Below are 14,917 nucleotides of genomic sequence, written 5' to 3' on the forward strand. Positions count from 1 at the left end.
AGGACACACAGGCGCAATGGACGCGGCCGTGCGCGCCGCCGTCATGTTTCCGCGCGAAACCGGGTCACACCTATACAGCGAGCTTTGCGCCACGGCGTGTGTACCCTTCGTCTGCGGCTACCCTATCCGGCTGGCCGTGCGTATATGGGTCGCGTCGGCGGATGGCGTTTGAGTACTTACCCCCTCCACCTAGCCGTGTCTGTTCCTACTCTCCCGCCGTGGCCGTACTACTTTGCTAACGCTCGACACGATTTATGCGAAATCTCTGTGTGCGGCTTACACACATCATAATATTTATGATACATAGAAGCTTAGCCTTTGAGTGTTAAAAACTTGGAAGCTTTCAGCGGGGCGATGGTGAACGAGGAAAAGTTCCCTAGGGGATTGCTTTCAGCGTCGAAACCCCGAACGAATAATAAATATACCTAAATAATAATAAAAATAAAAAGTTTTACTCTTACATTATTCGACCCATTTGGACTCACCTTCAATTGTGTTTTAATTAAAATGCTAAGCAAAAAAAAAATTATAGAACAAAGAAAACGTGAAAATGTTTGCAATGCCGACCTAGTTACCCATTTCGGGACATCAACCGTTATAGCAAACGTTCAAACATAAAATGATAAATAGTCTCGGTGGATGAGGAGAGTAAACAATATTATGTAGTTATTATTTCTTAAAACATCCGGTTAAAAGGCACAATGTTAAAGTTTTGAAATATCTTGTACTTGTTTTGATCTCAAGTATACTATATTGTAATATCAATCATAAATTTGTAGCTACATCTGTCCGTTACCGTGTTTAATGAAGTTGCTCCGTTCTAGTAGTGTAACCCCATATCTCACACCAACATCTTATGTATGATATAAACTGTATTCTATAATTTTTTTATAAATTAAGTCGCACATTTTGATGAATAATGAATGAAAGTCATAAATAACTAATTATTTGATAAATATTGAATGATGTTTAGTTCATAATTATTCATGAATAACCGAATAATGAATAAAACGCAATCATTTTCTATTCGAAATAATTATTCCAATTTAAAGGAATTGATTAAGCTCATCTCTTGATAGGTTTTTTTAAGATTACCTACAGATATGATGTTTTACTATTAACTGAGTTTTACATTTTTTTAATAATATATCAGGCTTAATTTTAATTTTAAAATTATTTTATGTTTTAAGCAGCCTTTGACTTCAACTAAAAATGTTTGCTTTATTTCAAACCATGGATGTTGATCTTTAATTATTGCTGTGTTTCTCGATTATTTTATGTATAAAACGTTTCCTTTTATTAAGAAAACAAGGGTATTTGTTAATGTCGAAACAATTATTGTTACATCATTTTGTATAACGGCGTTTAGTATAGGCAAATTAGCAGCATGGAAGTATAAGGGTATAACCGTGTTATGATTTGTTTATTGCACTCCCTAAGCCAATAAATTATTTAAAAATTAAATGTTTTACAATAGACCAGTCACCAGTCTCAACATTTCTCAGTTAATATTGATGGACTGGTTTACTTAACAACTATAATTGTCGTGGACCGATTTACAATATTTTATAGCTGTTGTGCTGTTAATAATATTGTAGAATTAAATAAATAAAATATTTACCAGCAATAAATATATTTTTTTGGCGGTTTTTAAGATAACTATAATATTATCGTGTCATACAATAATAAAGAATTAGCTGTTTTAAGAAACAAAATTTGTATATTATACAAATTTAATATTTATAAAACATGATTTTGATTGAAAATTGATAATTGTTAATAGATTGCACACTTCCATGTTTTATTACACGTCCAAAGGGTGTAAACATTTTTTTTTACAAATATATCTTATTAATTAAGTCAAATGAAAACTGTTGTTCCAGTAGTTCGTATACAAATGTCATAATGGATCTTATTTTATTTTGAGATAAAATTTAAAAAAATAATACAATGGTAATATATACTTTTAAAAATATAGGTATAATAAATGTTGACACAAAATCGTTTAAAAAACAATGAGCTAAGCAAGCCTTGTATGACGGGTATTTAAAGTTTAATATTTGGAATACCCAAAAGCCACACAAAATTCGTGAAAATTAATTCTAAATAAAACAAAAGAAATAGAAAAAAAATAATAATTATAGTTGATATTTTCTTTCTTTTTTTTTTGTTCATAATTTATTTGATCATTCAGATTGCAATTTTTTGTTTAAGTTTTCAAACTTTGTTCGGTTTCATTTTACCCCCACGGTTATCATAATCTTTAACCCTGTATATACGAACAAGCCAATGTTCTGTTGTATAAGCTTCATCCAGCACACTTAATGTAACATTTTTTACACCAATTTCTGCATTTCGGACACGGTCATAACCTGCTGGTTTACCTACAAATAAATTGAATATAATTAATTTTTGTACATTGGTAGAACAATATCTTTATTATTTTAAAATTATGTATTAAGATAATTGTAATGGAATAAAATAATTGTAATTAATTAGAGAAATTGTCAAAAAAAAATTTAGAGGCAGCCAGATATAAAATGTATTAGTTAAAAGGGCGCTACCCAGGCCATTTCTAAGGAGTTAAGTATAGGCAATTTTTCGGAAAACCTTAAATTAGAGTTTGAACTATTATGTATACTTATTAATACAGTAATGAGGATACTTTGTTGATTGCCATTTTTTTTTCAGACTATCACAGTCGTTTCTATAGGATAAGTTACAATTTTTTTACCATCAAAACTGCATTGCGCGGGACAAGTATGTGAGGCCAGAATTAACATGGAAGCATAATCAACCATAAAGGAGGATGACCATAAATAAATGACATTTCAAAGAAAAGTGCAGAGTCATATTGAGCATATAATATATGGGGGGGGGGCATCTTAATATTTTTGTACAGGTTTCACATAAACGTATTCAAGAGTGGGATTAATAACAATAGGTCATTAATATATACGGTTACTCACCTCCTTCTGAGAAAACTTGTCCAAATCTATAATAGCACATTTTGTACATAAGTGAATTTTTCAATGTTTTCGACCCCTCTTTATCTACTCGAAATTCTCCACTTGGTGAATAATAGTCATATTCTTTAATATGTTTACCTTTTTCGGTGGAACCACCAATACGCACCATCCACAAAAATTTATTTATATCTGCAAAATAATGTAACATTAACAATAAATATTGATTTATTTCTTCAAGTTTAATTTTACCGTCTGACGAGTAACCAACAACACCACCAAAAATGACTAACACGTAGTCTACATCCAACTCTTTCATTATTTCATACGCCTGTTCTTCACCGGACGCCATAGCCTGACCTACTCTGGAGATATGAGTATTGTTCCAGGTGTTGTTATCAACCAATATTGTTCGATCAGCCATTGCTGTAATCTGGTAACCATAATCCCACCAGGACATAACTCGTGCATCCTAATATTAAATTAATAGCCAATTTAGAGATTTCGGGATTGTTAAACAATAATATATGTATTTATTATGATAATGAATATACCTCTGGTGTATTCATCCGCAACCAATAATATGCTTCTCGAAAATCGTCAAAAATGATTTGAGACCCATCATGTGTACGAGCGGATAAAACAATACTGGGCGAACTGTAAGCCTCAGAAGTGACCCATGTACAATGAAATACATACGATAACATCATAAATGTCATGATAGTTATAAACGCTGTAGCAACCTTTATAATAAATATAATATACAATACTACTGCAGTGTTTATTAACGCTATAAAAAATTATTATTACTACATACTTCGCGTTGCATTGATTTATTGTTTTCATTTTTCTTTGTCTTTTTTTCTGGCACTTTCGTGGAGGACTCTACATACTGTGTCATATAAGTCGATAACATAGCTGAGACACCGATTCCCGATAAAATACACATAACGGGAGCCAGAACCAACATTAAACGCACCATTACACCCTAAGTTATATTATATTTAGCATTATAACTCATATAATATAAAAGTGTTCATGTTGTTTAAAAAGTGATAAATCCTTACGGCAAAGTAAATACTGGTAACACCATAAAGTATCACAAAAATGTTAGCGTCTGTAAGCTTTTTGAAACAGAAATATAAACCGACAGGAAACATGAACACCAATATTTGCAAGTCAAAATAGAACGAAGACCATGATGTGGGTTGATGCTCGGACACTGATGCAATAATCGGTATGTGATTTTTGGCATAAGATGGATCCAGTAACGTATAAAAACGACCAGTCCAAGGAGCAATTTTTCCTGTACAAAAAATTAATAATAATAAGACGGATATGGTATTTCATAATCTAGAACTTACCGGTTATTGAAAGTAAACCACCAACAACGGCTACCAAGCCACCAATGAGATAAATAATAAACTGGAACAAGACCTGGAAATCATCGCCAATAATTTTTGTACGTAAATAATTGATACCTCCTAGTATCTGACACAAACCAAAAACACCTAAAGCCTGTAAAAACACAATATTATTATATTTTACTTGTTCACCGAATATCACTGACTACATACCATCATATGCTCAGAAGTTTGGACAGGCTGGAAACCAACAAATGATATTTGCATAGACAATATTGTTCCAATACAATACAAGGTGCTATATGCCACATAGACTCGATGTGAAAAACGACCAGTAACTATAAGTACTAATACGTGCATCGGTATTAAATTTATTAGGAATACATAACCACCCCATGATGAAACCTAGAAAATTGAAATTTTTAAATTAAAATTCAGTTGAACTCAACAAGTAAAAAAAATAATGTTAGAATGTACATGTTATCTGTTATTTGTTACATTAAAACACGTTCAAAAATGAATTTACCGATCAATATTTCAATTACAAATTATATTTTAATTAAAAACAATAATAATAATATTTTACCATGTAGAAATATGCTAGCGCGGTAAATGACGACCACAGTATGCTACCAGATTTAACAGATTTGATCCACGCGTAGTAGGTCAAAAGCATACAGAAAATAGCAATAGCTAAAATAAAACACAATGTTAATAATAAAACTCATAAGAAATAATATTAAATTTTACCTTCATTGTCATATGAGCCTGCCACTGAGCGAGATATATATCCCGGAACGATAGATATCATTGATGCAGCAATAAGTCCTGCACGAGTATCTTTTAATTCTTTGGTTAAAAGGAATGTAATAATAGTAGTGAAACTGGAGAATAAAGGGGCCAAAAACACACATATGTTTCTAATTTCTATAGTGACATTCAAAAACTGAAGCAAATTAAAAAAAACAGTTGATGTGATCATGAGGCCTGGATAAATTGTACCTGTAAATAGTAATTGTGTTTAACATTGTATTATTTTGAAAAATTAAATAAATATTACCTCCAATAATTCTCCCTAACGGATACCATGCTCGATCGTCAAACCAATTATGAAATTTATAAAATCCTTCTTCTGTAAGATATTGAGTTGTTCGATAGTTGAAATAAGGATCAAATTCGTGAATAACGCTTTCAAAACGAAGCACAGAAAACAGCCTTGTAGCAAAAGCTAAATGAAAGTTACCAAAACATATAATTAAAATAACTATTAATAGTATCATTAAAAGCAATTATTTAGTAGTAAATTCAAGCATATGGCACAATTCACAAAATAACAACACCTAACACATAATAATAATCATTAAGAATTAATGGTAAAGGTACTCACATAATATTGCTGCTATAGTTAAAATACTTATTTTCAAAAATGACTCTTTCTTTTCATTGGACATTGTTAAAGGATTCTCAAAAAAAAAGCAAATGCAACCCATTGTATAATGGAATCTGTAAAAAATTAAATAGGTAGTACAGGTACTAAAATAAGGGGTTATTTCTATAAAAGTCATAATAACATAAGATTTTAAATGTATTAGTTTAACTAAATAAGTAAAATATAAAAAAAAAAATACAGTTATAGACCATTTGTAGTTTAAAGAAATAAAACTGAGAATCATGTGATTGAAAGTTGTCCAACGTAGAAAAGTAAATAAACAGTCAATATTACAAAATATTACACTAAACTTTAATTCCTTGCACCAAGGACTAAAAAAATATTAGTTCATATATAACAAATTTTAAAACTAAATTAAAATTCTTTACTTTAATAGCAATTTTAATTATACTTAATAATATTAATTAGGTATAAGGAAATAAAAAAGTACTTTTTTGGGCACCTTTTTTGCCATCTTATAATTTTTTTATGCTGACTATAAATATGTAGTCAGAAATGGTCCCATTCCACTAATTCAAAAGTTAATGTTTGTTCCATAATAGGTATACAAATATAGGGTAACACATTACAAATGCATATTATTTTTCTTTTCATCAAAAACAACTTGTACACAAACAACGGACAAAGAACGCTATTCCCATCCAACCTAATATAACCGTGACCGAGTTTGAAAAGTTTTGAGCTCTAGTGAATCAATCCCACTTTATACGTTTTATGTGCTACTGTGTGTTTTATGGACTACTAGGGTATATTTGATTAATAAATTATTTATAATAACTAGTAAGAATAATAAATATTATAAATAATTATTAAAAAAAAATAGTATCATATTAAAAATGGTTAATTTATTTTAAGGAAATCTTAGTCAAAACTCAAATAGGTTTTTAACTTACATTTTCGTTTATGGAATTCTTAATGTTTAGGCCGGCTTTTTTCCGCCGGTGATCACAATAGAACAAGTGTCAAGAGTTAATATATACACAATTGACATACTACTCTCACATAGATCTACACTAAAAACTCAACTTGTGAGTAAAATGCTATTTTAATAAATAATAAAGTATAAACTTAAGAAATTAATCAGTCGAACACATAGATTTTTAAATTTATTTTTATTTTTTTCCAAACATTTTTGCCGTGTAAAAACACCGTAGTCCGTACGATGCCGATGTATAAGTTATAACAAACCTAAACACGTAACGGGTCAGGGAGATTAGATAATATTCCTTATCTGAGACTGGAACATAGATAATAAATACATTTATTTGTTATCTATGGACTGGAAGAAAATGTGTTTGCTATCAGCCACAGATAAATTAGCCACAGCTAAATGTCCATGGAAAAATTGAAAAATGGTCAACATTATTGAACATAGAGAGCACAATGAACTTGAAGCCGCAGCCCACAGACTATGATGAATGATGTATTTTGTCATGACTCATGAAGCAATATAGTACCCGAATTAGTCAGAAATTATTAACTAGTCAAACTGACTCTTTAGTCTTAAATACTTATTTAACATTCAATATTACGAATTTATTATTTTGAAATGGTATAGACCAATAAACTAAAGACTGAGATGATAATAATATAGTTCATGAATGTAAATATTATTTGTCATTTGAATTTATATAAAGTTAATATTGAATTTTAATTTTAGTTGTTTTAGTTAATAGTAATTATTTAATATTTTTATTAAGATAATTTATATTGGATACTACATCTAGTTTTTTATAAAAATGATTATAAACCTCACGTGAATTCAAACAAATAAATTAGGCTTCAGTAGTCGTGAACGGTAGATTCCTATTTAATATGTTTGCTATAGAGTTTAAGAAAAATAAAAGAATTACTTCTTAGCATCTAGAAGTAATGAGCGTCTTTTATTCTTTTAATAGGTACAATTTGATTTCGGCATAAATAACAGTATTTGTAGTTGGTTATTACTAGCTACTACTAGTGCCATCTTGTGAAGATTTGTTTGTAGCCTTGACATAAAATATACTCTTCAAGGTGTTTTTCTAAATTATGTCGTTATCAATGGATATTACATTCAAATGATGTAATCACTAACAACCTACAATTCAATTATTCGCATTTCGCAGTAGTTTCAGAGTAGTGGTAAATATCACTAGTTACTATTCATGTTAGTGACTAATACAGTAATTTCCCAATGCTTCCATTGGTGTAGTTTTATTTTGTGTTGATTTTTGCATTTTTCTAGCTCTAAAGATGTTTTCTTCAGATGCTAATTATTCTAAACTTAAAACTAATCTAAGATTGGCGTTAAACCGATTAAAGCTTTTAGAAAAAAAGAAGGCCGAGCTGGCTCAAAAAGCTCGAAAAGAAATAGCTGATATGGTAGCAGCAGGCAAGAGTGAGAGGGCCAAAATACGAGTAGAGCATATTATACGAGAAGATTATTTTGTCGAAGCCCTAGAAATTGTTGAAATGTATTGCGATTCACTTTTATCAAGATTTGGGTTACTTCAACAGTCAAAGTAAGTAAACTTTTTCTATTCTACATAATTTGTTTCATGTATGTTGACTAAATTATTGAAAACCTATTTAATGAGTGCTAACTGTTGTATCAGCGACCTCGTTTAAAATGCAACAACTTGAAAATGAACAAAATGTATTATCCATATGGAAATATTCATTATATAAATCAATAGGTCGATAATAAATGTTATGTTGCTGCAGTTAAATTTCAGTTTAGTAACATTAAATACCTAACAATTTTTAGTGAATAATTTTAAATACATATATACTTATATTTTATTTGAATCACTGCCGTTTTGATCTAGGACGTTGATATTACTTTACTCTGATTAGTAAGTAAATATAAAAATACTTTTTTTTTTTATCTATTTATGCTTTAAAAATTATTACACCTATTATGCCTATTATGATAATAAATTATTATTATTATTTTACAGAACTTTAGATCCTTCACTCGAAGAATCAATTTCCAGTTTGTTATGGGTTGCACCACACATTCAGGCAGATGTCAGTGAAATGAAAGTTATATCTGATCAATTAACACAGAAATTTGGAAAAAAATATATGGAGGTATGCATTTGTTTTTTTGTTAATAACTACAGTAATGCACATAGTATCATACTCTTATTTAAAATATAATTTTAAAGGCATGTCGATCAGAAAATATGGATACAGTATCACAAAAACTGAAGCACAAATTGAGCTTAAGACCTCCGCCAAAAATTTTAGTTGAAAAATATCTTATTGAAATTTCTAAGAACTATCATGTACCTTATGAACCTGATTTACAAGTAGGTGTACAATTTTTTTTTTTTATTACAAGTTTTTCATTAAATACTTCTTCAGGTTATGCAAGAATATGAACAGTCGCATAGTATCGATTCTATATTATTTGACAATAAAAATATGAAAGATGAAAATGCTCTACGACCAACTGGATTTATTGGTTTTCCTCCTCAACCGATGCCTTCACAACCAATGCCACCGCTTCAAGCACCTCCGATGAATTATCCAGTACATATAAATGTCATGTGTTTTTATTTATTTTAAAGTATGTTTTCTGTGTTTCAGAATATGCAATCCATGAGCTCAATGTTGGATTCTGCACCATTCGATTTTGATATACCACCATCTGTACCAACAATACCAGTAACCAAAGAACAACCTGTACCAAAACCTCGCACTTCTAATGTGACTCCACAAAATCCAAAAGTTCCAATTTTACCTAATAAAGGTTTTGGTTTTTCAAATTTACCAGATCTTCCGAGTGTTCCTACAGATATACCAACGGGTGATATTAAAGACAAAGGTGATGATGATGATGATGACGAAGGAACTAATTTCGATGAGTTATTAAATCGGTTTGAAGATTTAAAGAAACCCAAATTATAAGTATTCTTATTTATATATTATATATTTATTTAAAAAAACATGTCAATAAAAAATTATTATAGGTACATAGTAAAAATAAAAATACATTTTTACACAAAAATAGTTCAAACAACACAAATGGAAATAGGCATTTTCCTCTGCAAAATTTTCATTTTTTTTTTTTTCCCAAAAGACCTAACCCCGGTCTTTGGGTAGGTCTTTTGTTTTCAGTCGTTTTCCTTTGGTCCATTAAAACAGGCACACCACCCAATAACGGTAAGCCACCATTAGACTGTTGATTATTCTGTTTGGTTGGTTTATTTGGTGACAAATTGATTAAACCTGGGGTAATATGGTCGGTGTTCACGAGTCCTGCGATCTTGTTCAAGGGGTTTGATAATGCATTAATCGCATTGCTTGTTACATCACCCAACACGCCTTCTTTTAATAAATCTGGTACAGTTTTTAAAATATCAGATATTCCAGGAAAGTTACAGTACGACGATTGAAGTATGTCCGGAAGTCCACCCCATAATCCCATTTCACAAAAACGAAATTTCTTTTCTATACGAGAGTTTTCACTGAGTATCACATAATCGGACCGTTTTGCAGAGGTAAATGATGGCCATTCATCATCCAATTTTGATAGACGTGGTTTTCTAAGAAAAAAATGAATTAATTATAATTTATACTATATTTTTTTTAAAATAATTTTTCTTCACATTACCCGTGATGAATAAATTCGGCCACCAATGACGTAAAGTTATCTCTCATTTCTATATCACTTTGATCTTTAAGTTCGCTTCCAGGAATTGGCATACCTTCAATACTTCTTACATCATAAAGGTAAATTAATTCATCTCCGTGACCTGGTTCTCCTGTAGAATTTTATGAAATTTAGTAAAGCCAACAATTATGTATAGTAGTAAATGTACAAGTGATGTAAAAAAAAAAAATAATAAAAGTAAGTAATCAAAATGTGAAAATAATGAGAATGTAATTTATAGAGTAGGCCTGAAAAATTGGAACCAAAAGGTTTACTTTGAGAGTGCGGTAAACGTTAAATATTAATAAGTAATAACGTAAAAAAGTATATTAAACAACTATTAAAACTTGATATGGAATTACCGGTGTCTTCGTCTTTTTTGGCAGAATTGTGTGTATTCCCTACATCATTTTTAACATTGTCCTTATTATGTGCACCAAGAATATTCGGTAAAAACCATTTTCCTGGCGTTTTGAAACTTTTTGATTTGTATTCAAAACTATAAAAATATGACGAGCTATGCTTAGACCATAAGTGTGAAGTGAAAAATGCTGGCAGATTAAACAAGGCATCCGTTGTTCCCTGAAAACAAAAATGCCATTTTATTAAGGGTTTAAGAACGTTTTACTACCAACTTACCTGCACAACTTTTTCAAAATCTTTTACTGTATTGCCAAGAGAAGATGAAACCAGTTTTAAGTAATTGTTGTTTTCAAATAAGGATTGTAAGACGTTGTTAACATTTCCATTTTTAAATAAACCTTTAAATAAAAAAATATATATATTGTAGTCTTATACTTATACATTTTATTGCATAATTGTTTATACTGATTACTAATAATGTACATTTATTTACCTGAATTAGATTTAAGTATGTTGTTAGGCAGTACTTTATTAATATAATCAGGAATTTGAGTTAATTTTTCTTGTACTTGAGCTCGATATTTTCCTAAGAGTATTCACAAAAATAAAATAATAATATATATATATACATAACATTCTAACGTCATACCTAATATTCCAGATTTGGTTTCTAGTTTGTTAACACCAGTAAGTATTGGTATTTTGGGTATTCGATTCATTTTCATTAAGTTTAATGGAGTATCTAAAAGTAAAAATGGCAGAAAACGTCCATCATTTTTTCCTTCGACTACAGGTCCCGTACTTAGTAAATTAGCTAATCCAGTCAAATATCCTTCGTTACTTATTTTCATATTCTAAAAATATATAATAAAAAAACATTATTGATAATATTATATCCATGGTAAACAAATGATTTAAACCTCAAATTTAGTATCGGCACTAATAATATCTTTAAGTGATAACATCTGCAAACATTTAACGACTTCTAATCCGACTGCTTGGTTACACCCCATCAACTTAGTAATATTTGAATAAGTAATTTCTGGTTTTGAGTCGACTGCAAATGGTGATACTGGGCTACCACTTAATGCAAATACGCCACTAAGCATACCTGTTTTTTTTTATGTAATAATGGAATGTGTAAATACATTTGCAATTTATTTATTTAAAATTGTTTGTTTTTTTTATTATACTACTCAATTACCTTTGGTAAAGTCTGTCATAGACAATAAAGTTGCAGCACTTGCCCCACTTCCTTGACCGGCTAAAACAATTCTCTCTGGATCTCCGTTAAAAAAACTAATATATTCTTTAGTCCATTTGATAGCAATTCGCATGTCAAATAATGCCATATTTCCAGAAAGCTCTTTTAAGTTATTGGTAATCCAACCTGGTTTTAAAATATAAATCAAATTTTTGTAAAAAAAACCTAGCCATAAAAGTCTACGTATTATTTCTATAACAATTCAAAAATATTATACTTTGTAATAATATAAAATATGTGTTTTATTAGGTTTACCTAATGATCCCAGTCTGTATTGTATTGTAACTACTATTACATCTTTTTTTACCAAATGGGACACTCCGTATTGTAAAGCTGAACCGCTGTTGAGACCACCTCCGTGTATCCAAATCATCACTGGATAATTCTTTTTGCAGTTTTTTTTCTAAAATTATAAATAATATTAAATAGGTAATTTATTAAATTTTAATATCTAACTTGCTGCTTATTTTTACCAATGGTGTAAAAACATTAAGAAATAGACAGTCTTCACTTCCAACTATTCCACGGTTATCACTACTTAGCTGTGGACAAGGAGGACCATATTTGGTAGCTTCATATTTACCATTCAGAGGAATAAATACAGGACGCTAAAAATAAAAATAAAAAATGTTTACTGAATTTTTTTTTACTGTAGTATTAATAATAAAACTTTTTTCAACATTATTTTAAAATTACCTAATGCTCACTAACCCATTTAATTTAGAATTGTTAAATAATATTATAAACATGCGTTCTATTTACAAAAATATATTATAGTTATAACAATCTATGCATTGAGGTTAAAACGAAAGATAAGTTAATATTTCAAAAAAAATAATACAGGAAATGTCATCTACCTGAAATCGGAGTCTTCCAACTGGTGGTTCGGCGTATCTAATACCCTTAAAAGCACAAACACCCTCTGGTTCTTCGACACCTAATATTTCTGCAGTTCTGTACTGGTCTTGTACATAAATTATATTGTTGACTGTGGTCGAGCTCGACGGTTGGATGATATTATTATCGTTCGTTTTGTTAATTTTTTCGTTGATATCATTTGGAACGCCATCTCCTTCGGGTACTAATGCCGGATATCCTCCAACTATTCTTTTAATCCTCAAATTGGCTTGGCAAAGCGCCAAAACGCTTAGCATCCAGCAAATTTTCAACAGCATATTGAACAATGTTGGATGGCCGGTCAGCTGAAGTATACTGCTGTCTGCTAGATTATTATTGGTGACACAAAGATGTGCAACTGCCTAAACGGTTTCGACAAAACCTGTTTACCTTCAGATACCCAAGGTTAAAAGTTATTGATTTGCAGCAATGGGGGGTAGTGCCGTAGTGACACTGGTAAGTTGAATGTACACTACCCAATTACTAATTAGATACTTTTGAGCTAAGTGCTAACTAACTTACACCCAAGGCATTCAATTTTCTCACATTAATGATAATTATTTTATTTAAAATATTATTTATTATTGGACATTACAAAGTTGTAGGTAGTTGGCAGTAGAGTGTAAGTAATGGTCAATTAAAAAACCCCACTTGATTTCTATAGTCGTAACAAATATTGCCTCAATACTCACTACCTGCCAATACTTAAATATGTATTAATAATTCACACATCGGTTATAACGATCGGCATTATTTAGGTAATAATTCAAAGCGTCGAATAGGTACGCTTGCATAAGAGGTAAATGTATGGATATATTCCGCTATAAAATATATTTTTTTAAATTTAAATTTATTTATTTAAGATAATATTTGCAATCTATACAATATTTTTAGTATAATAAGTAATTGAGTTAATAATAACGGAATTTATTTGTATTCATATTATGCCAAATATATTCGGGGTTGGGTATTGAGATGGCTATGACTGGATAGCAACGAGTATCTTGAATCTTCATCTACTAAGAACTGTAAGTACTAATACAATTTGATTGATACTCGGGTCAAGGAGGTTTTTCGCCCCCATTTAAAAGCCAATGGCAGATCCTCGACCTGTCTGTGTGTGCCTATTACGTATTGACTTATGGTTTTATAGGTACCTATGTGTTTATCCTACGGGTTGATTCACAATGGCTATGATTAACACTAGCGAAGTTAACAACGGCGTAAATTTATCAGAGACTAGATAGCCTAAGGGACATATATTCTGCTGTATTGCACAACTTGCACAGTTTCACACTAACGGTTTACTGGCATAATAAAAATACATAGCGCGGCCAATGTTAAATAATAATAAATTAAATGCAGTATAATTATTATATTATGTGTGAGTGATATGTCGGTGACGTATATCCCTACTTATAGAAAAGAATATGAGGAATGAAGTAAATAATATATAAAACCAGAATAGGATAAGTAGGTACCCAGTAAAACTACTTCTGATGTAATAATCTAATTTTATATAGGACTTACTGATGTTATATACCAGCTGTTGGTCAAATCTTAATTTATTTCCAATTCCCAGAATACTATGGTAATATAAAAAAACCTAACGCTATTATGGGTAATTGAGAGATGAATCGACGCGGATGTCATTTCACTAAGGTAATGCTAAAAAGGTAATGCTATAAAAAAATTCTAACATTTTAAGCCAAACATTTGTGTACGAATATTATAGTATAGTAGACGTGATTATCCGTTTCTATCCTTTACCTACTTAGAGATGAGTTTTTTACGCAGTCTAGAAAACTGAATCATGACCCAGATTATGCATTATACCGTGTTAAAACTACTCTGATTTTTTGGTCAAGTTGAGTAATCGAAAGAACACTTGTATATATGTATAATTATACACACTATTGCTTTTAATTACCTACTCAAAAAGTTGTTATGTTAAAAAACAAAAATACGCCAAGA

At 30.2% G+C, this 14,917-nt stretch overlaps 3 protein-coding genes across 4 annotated transcripts; 1 reads left to right on the forward strand and 2 right to left on the reverse strand.

Moving 5' to 3' along the window:
* Nucleotides 1–1,698: 1,698 nt before the first annotated feature.
* On the reverse strand, nt 1,699–6,957 carry LOC126840770 (dolichyl-diphosphooligosaccharide--protein glycosyltransferase subunit STT3A). Its single transcript, XM_050576709.1, has 13 exons — nt 6,674–6,957; nt 5,718–5,833; nt 5,391–5,558; nt 5,081–5,332; nt 4,917–5,023; nt 4,544–4,735; nt 4,331–4,484; nt 4,034–4,272; nt 3,784–3,954; nt 3,521–3,709; nt 3,219–3,438; nt 2,970–3,158; nt 1,699–2,384 (listed from the first exon to the last, which is right to left on the reverse strand). The coding sequence occupies exons 2-13, from the start codon at nt 5,818–5,820 to the stop codon at nt 2,218–2,220; spliced, it is 2,151 nt and encodes a 716-aa protein (XP_050432666.1). The 5' UTR covers nt 5,821–5,833; nt 6,674–6,957; the 3' UTR covers nt 1,699–2,217.
* An 884-nt stretch (nt 6,958–7,841) lies between these two features.
* LOC126841017 (IST1 homolog) lies at nt 7,842–10,617 on the forward strand. Of its 2 annotated transcripts, XM_050577191.1 has the most exons (6): nt 7,842–7,926; nt 8,005–8,281; nt 8,720–8,852; nt 8,930–9,073; nt 9,129–9,296; nt 9,354–10,617. In XM_050577191.1, the coding sequence occupies exons 2-6, from the start codon at nt 8,013–8,015 to the stop codon at nt 9,672–9,674; spliced, it is 1,035 nt and encodes a 344-aa protein (XP_050433148.1). In that variant the 5' UTR covers nt 7,842–7,926; nt 8,005–8,012; the 3' UTR covers nt 9,675–10,617. The 2 variants fall into 2 exon arrangements, with proteins under 2 accessions (XP_050433148.1, XP_050433146.1); XM_050577189.1 differs by having other exon boundaries at nt 7,875–8,281.
* Nucleotides 9,793–13,324, reverse strand: LOC126841016 (carboxylesterase 4A). Its single transcript, XM_050577188.1, has 11 exons — nt 12,904–13,324; nt 12,520–12,654; nt 12,302–12,449; nt 11,987–12,172; nt 11,703–11,893; nt 11,432–11,636; nt 11,276–11,368; nt 11,059–11,180; nt 10,782–11,001; nt 10,381–10,531; nt 9,793–10,312 (listed from the first exon to the last, which is right to left on the reverse strand). Exons 1-11 carry the CDS (start codon nt 13,219–13,221, stop codon nt 9,823–9,825), a joined length of 2,259 nt encoding a protein of 752 aa, XP_050433145.1. The 5' UTR covers nt 13,222–13,324; the 3' UTR covers nt 9,793–9,822.
* Nucleotides 13,325–14,917: the final 1,593 nt, after the last annotated feature.

The sequence above is a fragment of the Adelges cooleyi genome, unplaced genomic scaffold (genome assembly GCF_023614345.1).
Source record: "Adelges cooleyi isolate 19-005CV unplaced genomic scaffold, UGA_ACOO_1.1 ACOO_flye_CR_arks_rails_tigmint_CR_PRNA_376, whole genome shotgun sequence".
Taxonomy (NCBI): Eukaryota; Metazoa; Arthropoda; class Insecta; order Hemiptera; family Adelgidae; genus Adelges; species Adelges cooleyi.